Below are 13,902 nucleotides of genomic sequence, written 5' to 3' on the forward strand. Positions count from 1 at the left end.
TCAGCCCCTTCCCTCGCCGCGCAGTGTCAGCGCCCGCCCAGAAGCCCACGCAAGCAGTGACTTAGCTCTGCTTAGTCCTTCCCCAAGCCCTGCGGCGCAGACTTTTCCCACCAAGTCACCTATAGCCCCTCCTCCTGCCAGGCCCCCTCCTGGGGGTGGGGTGAAGAAAGTTTAAAGCCGGGCTCCCTTCGCCTTAAAGGTTGTCAGGGTCCTTCTCTTGGCTGAGCCGCAAAGGGTGAGGGTCCTGTGCGCTTCTCCTGCTCTGCCGTCCAGCCTCAACTCTGCGGCTGCGGACCGACTCTTAGGTTGTCGCGCTACAGCTCCGGTGCGCGCTGTCCGTGGGGTCCCGCATAGGACCCCGGAGACCTATTTTAAAAGATGTGGCTGGGCATCTTTCCTGAACCCCAGGGAGCGGACGCCGACGCAGATGCAGTTGCGGCCCCAAGGGTGCTGCAGCCTAACGACCCCGCTGCAGGGCTCGCGTTGGTGTACATGGGTGAGATGGCCAGTCCGCTGTGGTCCCGCCGGAGGCGGACCTACCGGGTGGCAGGTGGGGGCCGCTGGCGCTGGCGGCTGCCCGGGCAGCCGGGCCGCCGGCGGCGGCGCAGGCAGCGGAGGCTGCGGCAGCCGCAAGTGGTTGGGCTGTACGCGTTTCCTCCGCCCCCCCCTGGCCACGAAGCCCGCCTGTGGTGCCCAGTGCGTGGCGCCCGAGGCCCCGCTGGGCGTCCCCTCCCGGCCGCCCTCGGCCGCTCCCGTACCCGCCCATACATGTCCCTGCCCGTGGTGCTCCCGGGCTCCTGCTGCCCGGTGGCCGGGCTCTCGGGCGGGCAGCAGGCCGGGGCCCCGGGCGCCGCGGCCACCGCGGCCCAGGAGCCGCCGCTGCCCCCGCTGCGGCCGCGCTGGCCCCGGGCGGCGCTGCAGCCCCGGGTGCGGCCTCGCGGCTCGGCTACCGCCGCCGGGGCGCTGGCCGCGCCACCCTCGCTCTCCTCCCGCCGGGCCGCCGCCGCGGCGTCCGCTGCGGCCCCGAGGTCCGCAGGGCTGCCCGCGCGTCCGCTGCTGTCGCTTGGGCTGCTGCAGCTGATCCTGGGGTGCTGCATGGTGGCACTCAGCTTCGGGGCGCTATCGCTCAGCAGCTCCCCGCAGGTGAAGAACGCGTGCCCGTTCTGGGCTGGCTCCTCGGTGAGTGCTTCGCGCTTCCCGCTCGCCCCCGCAGGGCCCACCCAGGGATTAGCGGGCTCTAGCGGGTCCCCTCCAATGCCCCAGGATTGGGCTTCCAGGGCTGCAGGTGGGGACCACAGGCCCTCAGGCCAGCTCAAGTTTTTTGGGGGGAGTGGGGGGAAGGCTTCAAGAGAATGGAGTTCAGGGGTGAGTTGGGTTGCACCAGGACAGTGTCTGCTCCTCGCAAGCTAAAGGATTTTGTGGTCCCTGTCAAACTAATAGAATAAAACAGATTCCTAGCCCTTCGAGAGATTGGAAGGATGGGGGTGGGTGGCAGGAAAGTGGGAGCAAATGATCAAACTTCTTTCGACCACTAAGTGTTTACTTCACTGACGATGTCTGTCGGAGGAGAGCAGGGATTTTGACGCTTTGTTCACTGTGGTTGGCACATAGACGTATCTGTAGGATCGATGAAGTGACAGCTTGATTGAGGCACCTCACTTACTTTGTTCCCCCTTAAGACATGATAAACGTGAAATGTATCTGAGGTTGAGTGCAAAAGTAATGCCAGGGTGTGTGTAAACTCATGCTTGTACCTGGTCACTAAAGGAGGGCCCTAAGCCCCCACTAGGTTCTTGGAGCCACAAAGGCTGCTGTGCAGAAGTTAATTCTCTAGAACCTGCACAATCTTTATGTGTGAGCTTGCCAAAGTCCCAGGAGCTGGGACAGTGAGCTGGAGATGTCTCACTCCTTCAAAGGGAAAGGTTGATCTCAGGCAACGGTGCCTGGTCTTGAGTGTCTACTGGGTGGCTACACTTCCCTAGCTCACAGCAAGTTCACAGTTTTCCAGGCATCTAGACTCCTGAGGTTTGTCTGGGGTTGAGAGACTTGGAAACAGGCCTTCATGGAAAGATTGTGGAAGATGAATGTTTTAAATTTAATCATCTTTTTATGAACTAACTAAATCTAAATGTCTGGCAGTGCCTATAGTTTTGACTAGGATCTGTAATGAATATATGTTCTGAATGCACAAAAATTGTCCTTCTGCAGGTGCACAGATAACCAGATTCAAGACCATATTCTTAGACTATAGGGAGAACTCATTGAACCCAAAGTAATTATTTGATAAGAACATTAAATACCTGGAGGCTGGATTGACATTTTATACTTAAACTGATGCCAGTTTCCTCTCTTTTAAAATACTTTGATGGTGGATGATCTTACTGTGGTATAACCCATGATATGGTAGCTTGAGTTCACAGTCTGTGTGCCACGTAAAAAGAATCCCATGCTCTTAGTCCTGTTCCTGGGCTCTCCTGCTGGCCTCCTTGAGTATTCCTTAAAACTCCAGGGGCAGGGGTATTTCTGACTGGGTAGAAATAAGATCCATTATGCTTTTTAATCTACTTGTCAGACTAAATTCAGCCAAATGGTGGGTGCATTTCATTTCTCTAAATACCATGGTTCAGAAATGGAACCTGCGTACATTTTTAGGGATTTGCTCTTGGTAAAATCGTAATCTCCTGTCTTCTCAAAGATAACTAGTTTAGATTATTGAAAACTATTTTGTTTCATTGTAAAATTAAAACCTGAAATCAGGTGTACTATTGTGAATTTTTCCAGAGGTAAGTGCACTTAGATGTCTGTCAAACCACAGTTGCAGTTGATGAAGTATTAAAAAGAAAGAAACGAAGGAAGGATGGAAGGAAGGAAGAAAAAGAGGGGGGGGAGAGAAAGAAAGAAAGAAAGAAAAAGGGGAGGAAGGAAGAAAGAAAGGAGGGAAGGAAGGAAGGATGGATGGAAGGAAGGAAGAAAGGAAGAAAGAAAGAAAAAAAAAATGGCCATCAGCCAGAAGATGAAGGTTTTCATTGGGCCTGCTGGCTGGGTCTGTCCTTGTTTCTCAGACCCAGAAAACCAGACCAGGAAAAGAATCAGTTATTTGGAACTAAGTTCTTTTCTATAGGGACGTTTTCTACCCCTTGTCCCTCAGCTCTATATGCAAACTTGCAACTGTTCGTTATTTTTATTTTTTGTGGCCTGTTTCTGAGGTTGACCTTAGCATTTGCAAAGTGATAACAGAACCAGCAGATACTGCCTCTCTGGAACTATTCAATAGGATTTGAGGATGGCATTAGGCACCATGATTCTCTAGGTGTTTCAGGAAAAAAAATCTCACCAGTAGCATACTTTTTGAATTTATGTATGTGAGAGAGGTTTTTGTTTTTGTTTTAAACCCTGCATTATGAAAAATTTTACCTTTGTTCAAACACTATACAACACACCTTCATATATCCTCACCCAGATCCAATAACTGTTTCATCTGTGCTTCTTCCTGGCCCTGCTGCTGGGTTTGCGTGTTCTGGTAGCTCCGGGAGGATGGGTGTTCCAAGCAGGGGAGGAATTATCTCCATCATGCTTCCTAGTCCATTAGTCAGGTTAACTTCTTATTCACCCTGAAGCAACTATCAGACATCACATTATTTCATCTGTAAATATTTCCATATGCGTATATTTAAAAAAAGAAAAGAAAATATAAACAGAATAGAAAGACAACATAGAAGTGACCAGGAAGTCATAAGAACCACTCTCCACTTAATATTTTACTATGAAATTTTAAAATCTCAACCAATCTAGAAAGAATAGTACAATGAACCTTCATATACCCAACACCCAGCTTCACTAGCTGTCCACTCATGGCTACTTTATACCCACGCCTTTCTCCTTCTTAGCGCCCACTGGATTATTTTAAGTTAAATCCCACTTTCAATTTCTGCCATTACATACTTCTGTATGTATTTTTAAAAGGAAGAGTTCTAATAGTTAAAAGAAAGGGACTTAATAGTATATTATAACTAATTTAAAGAGAGCTGAACTAAACTTTTTATGAAAAAAGCTTTAAAATCATGACTTGAAGACTATAGAAGTTTTCATTAAACAAGTAACAGCTTTATTGAACATTCCATACAATTCATCCACTTAAAGTGTGCAATTCAGTGATTTTTAGTAAATTCACAGAATTGCCCTTCATTACAATCAATTTTAGAAAATTTTCATCACTCCAAAAAGAAACCCTTATATCTATTTTTCCTGATCCACTTATCCCTAGACAACCACTGACTAATCATTTTTCTGTCTCTATGGATTTGTTATTCTGGATGTTTAGTATAAAGGAAATCATACAACATGTGATCATTTGTGACTGGCTTCTTTCACTTAGCATGATGCTTTCAGGGTTCATTCATGTTGAGACATGTCAGTCCTTCATTCCTGTTTATTGGCAAATGAGATTCTGTTGGATGAATATACCATGTTTTATTTATCACTCAGAAGTTTTTTGTATTGTTTTTAAGATTTTATTTATTTTTAGAGAGAGGGGAAGGGAGGGAGAAAAGAGAGAGAAACATCAATGTGTGGTTGCCTTTTGCATGCCCCCAACTGGGGATCTGGCCCACAACCCAGGCATGTGCCCTGACTGGGAATTGAACTGGCGACCCTTTTGTTCGCAGGCCGGTGCTCAATCCACTGTGCCATACCAGCCAGGGCTCACTCAGAAGTTTTATTGGCCTGTGAAACTTGGTAGTTGAGTGGCAGTGCCAACTTAAGTCTAAGGTTACTTCAAACCCACATAGGAACACAGTAGAAGGATATCCTCATATTTCAAGCTTTGGCTGACCATTGTGTGCCTTAATCTGCTATATCAACTCAATGGGCAAATCTTTGGCTTCAATAAACATTTTGCTTGTATATTTAATACAAAATTAAATCAAGGGACAAATATATTTATTTGAAAGGACTATTTTGTTAAACATGATATAGTTCAAGAGTATTTGTTCCATATCGAGTCGGCAGCCGTCCGTCTCGAGAGACGATGGTGTAGCTTCTTAAGAGTCTATCTGCACCGCCGAGAATGGTTGTGCAGTCCGACTCGGGAGTGACACGGTATCTGTCTCCTCCCGTGTTGAATCGACATCTTGCGATGACGCTGGAGTGTCCTCTCCAGTGAAGCTGAAGCTACAGAGCCTCGAGAGACGATGGTGTAGCTTCTTAAGAGTCTATCTGCACCGCCGAGAATGGCTGTGCAGTCCGACTCGGGAGTGACACGGTATCTGTCTCCTCCCGTGTTGAATCGACATCTTGCGATGACGCTGGAGTGTCCTCTCCAGTGAAGCTGAAGCTACAGAGCCTGGGCAGGGTGATATGGAGGGTCTGCTGTTGCCCATGCAGCAGACCCCCCCTCTCTTTGCAGCTGAAGGATCCAAGGGAAAGACGGAGTCAATACAGCTTGGCTTCAGGTGCGCCGCAGGAGTTGCCGGTGTTGACTACAACGTCAAACCGCCTTAGGGACTCCGGCTCCGGATTTTCTGTCGGGGTTTACTTCCTTAGCCTTTCCCCTGAAGAGGTATGCCGCAACATTTACAACTCTGTAAATGTTCTCACCTTGAGCCTGAGATTTTGAGGCTTCCTTCATTTGTCTGAACCTTGAAGGTATATTTCATCTATTTTAATATATATGTCAATTCTTAATTGACAGGCCCTTTAAAGACGCTTTTTCTTCATAATTTCAGCAAGTTGAAGGGAGTGTTTTTTAGGTAGTCATTGTTTTTGAGCGCCCTCTGATTATTTCATTTCTTCCTGGTATCCTTGGTTAATGACTTAATCTGTTGTTATTACCAAAGTTTATGAAGCTATGAGATTAGCCACTTACAAAAACAACCTGAAGTTTGACTCTAGGTGGGTGGCAGAAAGAAAATCTCGATATCCATGTTCAGGCCATGCTGTCCTGGCTCCTGATTTGGGGGAGCGTTTAGTTAACATTAGCTTCCACTGGGATTACCAGAGACCCAACCTACCGCACTGTGTTAATGAAAGAGTAGAGAGTTGCATTGGTTTGTGTCTCCTGCTTCAGAAAACAATATTCCTGACTCTGGTGACATATATGATCCTTGGCAGATATTTTAGACAAGTGGTAAGGAGTTGGTTATTGTTTTTGGTCCTTCTGTGGGAGCCCTCATTTTCTTTATTGTCTGCACGCATGCATGTCTCTCTGCTTGAAGTCACTGATCTGTACTCACGGTCACCCCATTCCTTGAGTCTGTGATTCTCTGGCAAGATTCCAGTTCCTTATAATGAAACAGACATCGGTGAACCTCAAGGTAAACCTTAAGTTTTTAAAAAATTGTAATGACAAAACTTAAAAAAAAAAAAAAGTGGTCCAAAGGAGAAACTAATGCAAAAATTCTGACATCTTTAACAGTTAAACAATAGGAAATACATTTTTTCAATCATAATCATCAAGTGCTACTTTAATATTTAAGTAGCATTTTAAACACATATTTATTTATATAGTTTTAGAGAGAGGGCAAGGGAGGAAGATGCAAGAGATCAGTTGCCTCTCACACAGCCCCAGCTGGGGACCTGGCCCACAACCCATGCATGTGCCCTGACTGGGAATCAAACAGGTGACCTTTTGGTTCACAGGCCGGTGCTCAATCCACTGAACTATATACCAGCCAGGGCTATGTAGCATTTTAAATATAATTTTTGTGATGAGTTTCATTGATTTCTTTGGTCTTCTGTATTACGTGACAGCAAAGTTACATTTATAACTTTTTGAGGAAGTCATTGAGCCCCTGAGCCTCAGTTACTCATCTATAAAATGGGTGGGATGATTTTTGCCTCAAAACTGATTATGTGAGGGTGTGATTAGAAAACATTTAGGACGGTGCTTTCCTGCTGGGCCCTAACTCCAGGCTTGGCACATACTAAAACCTTTATCAATATTTCTTAAACATCAAGAGAATGTTTTATTTTATTTTATTTTTTTATTCTGTAAGTTTCAGGTGTGCAATTCTATAATACATCATCTGCATGTTGTATTGTGTTTTCACCACCCCAAAGCAGTGTTTTATTAAAGTAAGGTGAACAAGCCATTTTTTTTTGTGGGACATTCTGGTAACCATCACATATACATTAGCAATATTCTGTTGCCCACTTCCTTGATTTTTTAAATGAATCATGAAGGAGAGACAGGAGAGAATGATATGTTCACATACATACACACTTTAAAAAATTGCCCGTGTAAAAGCTATATGACAAGGTAGGGTATTCAGTGGTTTGATTACTGTGTGCTTATTTACAAGGTAAACATAGGACGTTAACAACATGGCTCTTCTTATCTCTGTGTTTAGTTACAACAACTTTTGACAAACAATCCAGAACATTTTTGCCCTAAGGCATGCTACTGGATTAACAAAGAAAAATAGGAGAGTAGAGTTACATGTGTTTGATATTAATGATTTTGTTTTTAGGCTGAAAAACTAAGGCATATTAGCTGTATGTGGTAGGTAGCAATAATTCCTGCTTGGAGTAGCTCAGAACCTTCTTTGCAGTATTAAAAAAATAAATAAATGAGAGAGAGAGAGAGAGAGAGAGAGAGAGAGAGAGAGAGAGAGAGAGAGAGAGAGGCCTTTGCTTTTTCCTAAAAGCTACAAGGAATGGATTGCAAATGAGTAAAACCAAAATTGTAGTAAAGCTCATTATGATCACATAGAGATGATCTGTTGTTAGAAAATAGGTTCTTGCCTGTTCATTCAGAGCAAGTTGCATCTTGCCCTGGGTGGGAGGAATGCTGGTAGAGTTGCTTATTGCTGGTGATGTGCTCTTTTAAGAGTGACGGGGTGAAGAATGTGTTTAGGCTTCCATGGTCATCTCTGAGCAAGTTTGTCCCCTACTTTTGACCTTCATTTATTAGTTCATCATCTATTTGTTTATTCATTAACTCTCACCATAACTAACTGAGTGCCTTGAGGGGCCGTTAGCAGTATTTGAATGAGTATTCACAGATCCAAGACCACGTGAGATTGCCAGTGAGTGTAGAATACAATTAAACTACTGCTGCCACTGAGGGAGGCAGAGGCAAAGCATACTCTGACTTCTTTTGAAAAACAGAAGTGAAACATATTTATTATAGAAATGTTGGGAAATTCAGAAAGGAAAGGGAAGAGAGAATTTAGAACACCCATAATCCCATTGGAAACATCTTCAATGTGTTTCTTTTCAGTCTTTTAAAATTTTAAATTACAGTGGTATACAATATTATATTCATTATATTAGTTTCATACCCTGGCTGGTTTGGCTCAGTGGATTGAGCGTCGGCCTGCGAGCTAAGTGTCGCTGGTTCGATCTTCCAGTCAGGGCACATCAGAGAAGGAAAACTCTGACTCCAAAAAAACCTCCGCTGCCTTGCGGCATACCTCTTCAGGGGAAAGGCTAAGGGAGTAAACCCCGACAGAAAATCCGGAGCCGGAGTCCCTAAGGCGGTTTGACGTTGTAGTCAACACCGGCAACTCCTGCGGGCACCTGAAGCCAAGCTGTATTGACTCTGTCTTTCCCCTTGGATCCTTCAGCTGCGAAGAGAGGGGGGGTCTGCTGCATGGGCAACAGCAGACCCTCCATATCACCCTGCCCAGGCTTTGTAGCTTCACTGGAGAGGACACTCCAGCGTCATCGCAAGATGTCGATTCAACACGGGAGGAGACAGATACCGTGTCACTCCCGAGTCGGACTGCACAACCATTCTCGGCGGTGCAGATAGACTCTTAAGAAGCTACACCATCGTCTCTCGAGACGGATGGCTGCCGACGACGACGATATTAGTTTCAGGTGTACAATATAGAGATTCAACATTTTTATACATTACCTTGTGATCATCCCACTAATTCTAGTAATAATCTGTCACTGTGCAAATTTATCACAATATATCAACTACATTCCCCTTCATCATTCCACCCATTCCCTAACCCCCTCCCCTCTGGTAACCATCCCTGTGTCTCTGAGTCTGTGTTTCTCTGAGTCTATTCTTGTTTGTTTTATTTGTTCATTTGTTTTTAAGATTCCACTTATAAGTAAAACCATATGGTATCTGTCTTCCTCTATTTAACTTATTTCACTTAGTAGAATACCATTTAGGTCCAGTCATGTTGTTGCAGATGGAAAGATTTCATCTTTTTTATGGCCAAGTAATACTTCATTATATATATATGTACCACATCTTTTTTTTTTAAATAAGAGTTTACTTGTGTCAAACTGATGACATATGCCAGAGAGCAAGATCTCAAATGCTCCCAGTACCTCATCTTTATCCGCTCATTTATTGATGGACATCTAGGCTGCTTCCGTATCTTGGCTGTTGTAAAAGCTGCAATGAACATAGATGGGCACGTATCTTTTTTAATTAGTGTTTTCATTTTCTTCATGTAAAGAGGAATTGCTGGATTGTACGGTATCTCTATTTTAAGTTTTTGAGGAGTATCCGTGCTGTTTTCTTTAGTGTCTGCATCAATTTGCAGTCTGCCCCCTTCTTTTCTCCCTTCCCCAATGCTTCTCCTCATTCATGAATGCCACCCTTCCCCCAGATGAAATGTGAGCATCTATTCCTTAAGTCTCAAGCTCTTAAAAGATTCATCCTGAACTGCAGCACTTCTCTACTCCATTCCAGTCCTGCTTCCTCTGTTTACTCTTTCCATGTCACCACTCACAGCATCCCTCCAAGGGTCTTAGGTTTTAACTGGGCTCGAAGAACGGGGACAGCTGAGTAGAAGTCAGCGTGTGCCTTTGTTGCAGGGTTCAGGACTGAGGTGGCTGGAACGACTGTTCCCATATCCAGCTTGAATGCATGCATTTCTTTAAAGCATCCCTGTAAAGAAGGGCAGTTTACACAAATCCTAGAGGGGCTTAACATGGGTGTGAGTTGAGTCTATAAAACAGTTCACCTTTATTTAAGGTCTTCTTATTGCTAAATAAGGTTTATGTTTGTCCCTGCTGAGGTCTTCAGTATCTTTGTCATATGTGTTTTGCATTATTGATATTTCTTATTTGTCAAATACATTTTGTATATATTTTTTAATTGTGTTTTAAATTTAGTGTGTTCCTTGTATATGCAAACTCTCCCATCCAATAAAAGAAACAAAGATAGCTTACTCTTTTTGTCCCAGAGAATGACAGTTGTATCTGTCATAGTCTATTAAAAACATATATATATAAATTTTCCCTTCCAGCTAGGCAACCTACTCCTGGGAGTTGATCCAAAAGAAATAAAATGCACTGTTAAAGATATACATTTGTGGATACTTGCTGCAGCATTGTTTGTGAGGGCAAAAATACTGGAAATAGAGTGGATGCTCATGAATATGGAAATGAGTGAATACATTAGGTACAGCCATACAAAGGAATATTATATAGCCATTAAATGGGATGAATGAGAGCTATTGCTGTGAACATGAAGAGGTTTCCATGAAGTATTTATTGAGAGAGAAAAAGAGGAGGAAAAGTATCATTTATGATCCACTTCTTGTAAAAATTACACCGCTGTGCATTTGTATATATACACATACCCATGTGCATTCAGTTAAGAACTTAGAGAAAAATATGCACATGTGTAAAATAGGTAAATATACTAAATTGTTAATGTGGAGCAGGGTGGGATGATGTAGCTGGGGGTGGGGTGGGAAGTATAGTTTAAGGCATCTCTCCATTAGTGTGGGCTTTTATAGGTTGGGCTGGACATCTCACTTTGATGGTACTGTTTTAGTGGATAAAATGTGTTCGAAAAAGCTGCACTGCAGGGCTCTGTATTAATGGAGATGAGTGGCATAAATATCGAACACTAATTATTCAAGTCATATTTATATTTCAGCAAAGTGGGCAGCTTGTGTTTCTCTCAAGGGCAGCCCTATTTTCAGTTATGTTTTTACAAAAATAGTTTCATTTTCTCACCAAGTCCAGTTAGTAGCAGAATGGGCAGGTAGGGAACACGTGTGCATGTGGACACACACACACATGCGTGCTCACAGCGACGCATGCGTGCCCACAAGCAGTCTTCAGGGTGGAGCCAGTGCTGGATCACAGAGTTTCGTTTCTGAGTAATTGCTGTTGTCACAGTGGGGTAAACATTTTGAGTTAGAAGAGACCCATAGATGGTTTTCTTCACTCACCATATTTTTAAGGAAACAAAGAGCGAGGACCAGAAAAGTGAAATGACTTGGCCAAGGTCACATAGTTATTTAGAAGCCAAGTGGGAAACCTGGACCCCAAGGTCTCATGGATGCCAAGTCCCAATTTATAAAGTATATGTAGCCCACGCCCTCTAGACGAGCTGCAAAATGCCTTACGTGACTCTAGGCAGAAACCCTTCAGAGTGATGAAATACCCTATTGAATTTAAGATGATTGCCTGGTGGGCAGACAGCTGGTAGTAGGTTCGAACATAGATGGGATACAAAGACATTGTCGCTTGTCTGCCCATACATGGTTTTTGGTCCTTGATACTAGAAGGTAGACTTGACCTCTGCTGGTTTGATGTTGTGGAATGATTTACTCTCAGTCATTAAGTAGAGGATGGAGAGTATTGTAAGCAGGCTTGTGAGCTTTGAATCTGAAGTAACACTGCCAAATCCTTACTAATATGTAGTCAATAAACTGTAATTGTAAAATGGTGCATTTGAGTGATTTTGTTAAAAAGTGTATTGGAAAGAAAATCCTCATGACCACATTCAGTTGATGTCCTTTATTACACAAAGGTAAATGTGTTCCAATGACATCAGAATATCCGTGGGCTGAATAATTACTTTGATTATTCTTTCCTAACTGCTTAGTGAACTGTGGTGTTCAAAGGGCTGATGTTTGTTTCCAATTTACATTTTTGCAAAATGCTGGCTCCTCTTTACCAAGGATATTAGTTTGTTATTTATTGAAGAGTCATTTTGATTTGAAACATGAGATCTTTCTCACTGTAGTCTCTCTCCTTTTGTGCAATAATTGCTCAGAAACATTTATTAGTTGCCAATCATGTGTCAGGCACTGTGCTAGGAGCTGGGGATTCAGAGAGACAAGTTAGGAGTTCATAGTTAGTGGGCAAGACAGAGATATAATACAGAGTTTCTGGGGGGAAAATTATATGTAGAGGGCTTCCAGGAGTGTGAGCCGGTGGGATCAGTGAGAGCTTCTCAGAGGAAGTAACTGTTAGTTGGGGTCTTGCAGGATGCATAGGAGTTCTCTGGCAGCTCGGAGAGGAGTTGGGAGGAGAAGACACTGCAGCAAAGCAAAGCACAAAGCTTCAGAATGGCTAGAGTCTGGCCAGTCTGAGGAATGATAGATGTGCCTGTAAGGAAGGTGGTGGTGGGAGGGGCAGGGGTCCATGGAAACCAGGTTTGAGAAGTAGGCAGGGGACGATCCTGAAGGCCTTGTTCCCTATTTTGAGGAGTTTGCGTGTTCTGTAAAGATGGGGACCCACCTAAAGAAAGGAGGGTTGTGGCGAGGTGTGCATTTTATGGGGCTGACTCTGGCAACAGATTAGGTGCTACTGCGGCCAGAAAGCCTGGATCAGAAATACTGATTCTTTCACTAACCAGAGATAGATTAATTTTTGTTTGTGTGTTCTTAATTGACCTTAAGAAAAAATGTACACAGTCAATAAGAAAGCTTTGGTGCCTTGGACATGAAGGATTGTCCGAAGTAGCCTACCAGGGCTCATGTAATCAGCAGGAATATTAAATATTGGAGTTAGAGGCATTGAAATGTCAGCATTAAAAAAAATACACACTTTAGAGACTGGGGATTAGTTTATTGGAATTGGTGCCTTTTCTAGATTTATGATACTGTTTATCTTTATAGGTGATACTCTCTGGAATTATAGGATTAACAACTTGGAAAAGGCCTATGATACTCCTGGTATGTACTGTTCTTATGAATTTTTACCCTTTGTAAAATGGGCTATTTATGAAGTCTGTTAAACAAACCATTGAGGAAATGCTAAAACTTCCTTGGTCATTAAAAAAAGAAGTTCACAATGGACAGTGTTAGAACTCAGGTGTTCTAACCACAGTAAAGTAAGATGATAATTTTGCCATTTTTATGATTGACCTTAAGTTTCTTACATACCCAGTGCTAAATATGTGCTTTTTGTTTCAGGATTAGACCTATTGTAAAGATATAATTTTGAAACAATGTTTACTATGGACATTTTTTAACAGATACAAAAGTGGAGGGAATAATATAATGAATTCCTTGTACCAATCACACAGCTTTAATAATTACATAGTAACTCATGGCCAGTCCTGTTCAGCTTGACTCTCACCCATTCTCCCCAGCCTCCATATTCTCTTTTTCTCCATATTCTTTTGAAGCAAATCTCAATATTAATCATGAATACGTAATTTTTAATTGTTACAATGCTTTGATTAGACAGTGTCAGGATTTTGTTGCTCAGATTTTCTATATTCTCTCTTTATCATACAAATGTTATACTTTATGGTGTTGTAGATACATATCGGTTACTTAAAATTTTTCATTATAGAGGTAAAATTACATAATAGAAAATTAATCATTTTAAAGTGAACAATTCACTGGCATTTAATACATTCCCAGTGTTCATCCTTTGCTTTTACTTGCTCTGTCCTTCTGATTCAGGGAATATTATAAAAAATAGGCCATTACCAATGAAGTTGCCAGTGTTCAAGGATGAAGTAGAGGGTTTAGGAAATTCAATTTGAAGTATATTGAAAAAAATTTTTTCTATATGACATTTTATTTTCAACTTTTCTCCCATCCATTTTGAAATAGGATTAAATAATTTTCTCATCATTTTGTGTATATACTTGATAGTTTATCTTGAACAGACCAGTGTTTACTAGGTGATGAGTAATAAATACAAAACTGGTTAATTCTTATATACAAGGAGAAGAAGCAC

General features: G+C 42.8%; 1 protein-coding gene across 2 annotated transcripts in view; it reads left to right on the forward strand.

Moving 5' to 3' along the window:
- The first annotated feature begins 726 nt into the window (after window positions 1–726).
- The window catches only part of ENTREP1 (endosomal transmembrane epsin interactor 1), a 50,804-nt gene continuing 37,628 nt past the window's right edge, over window positions 727–13,902 (forward strand). The window contains exons 1-2 of one of the 2 annotated variants that reach the window (XM_090274157.1): window positions 727–1,179; window positions 12,828–12,884. In XM_090274157.1, the coding sequence (XP_090130283.1) occupies window positions 769–1,179; window positions 12,828–12,884 (468 nt within the window). In that variant the 5' untranslated portion in view covers window positions 727–768. The remainder of the gene's footprint in view (window positions 1,180–12,827; window positions 12,885–13,902) is intronic. The other variant, XM_090274158.1, reaches the window with a different exon arrangement.

This window comes from Furipterus horrens, unplaced genomic scaffold (assembly GCF_987537825.1).
Source record: "Furipterus horrens unplaced genomic scaffold, mFurHor1.1.pri manual_scaffold_4, whole genome shotgun sequence".
In the NCBI taxonomy this organism is placed as follows: domain Eukaryota; kingdom Metazoa; phylum Chordata; class Mammalia; order Chiroptera; family Furipteridae; genus Furipterus; species Furipterus horrens.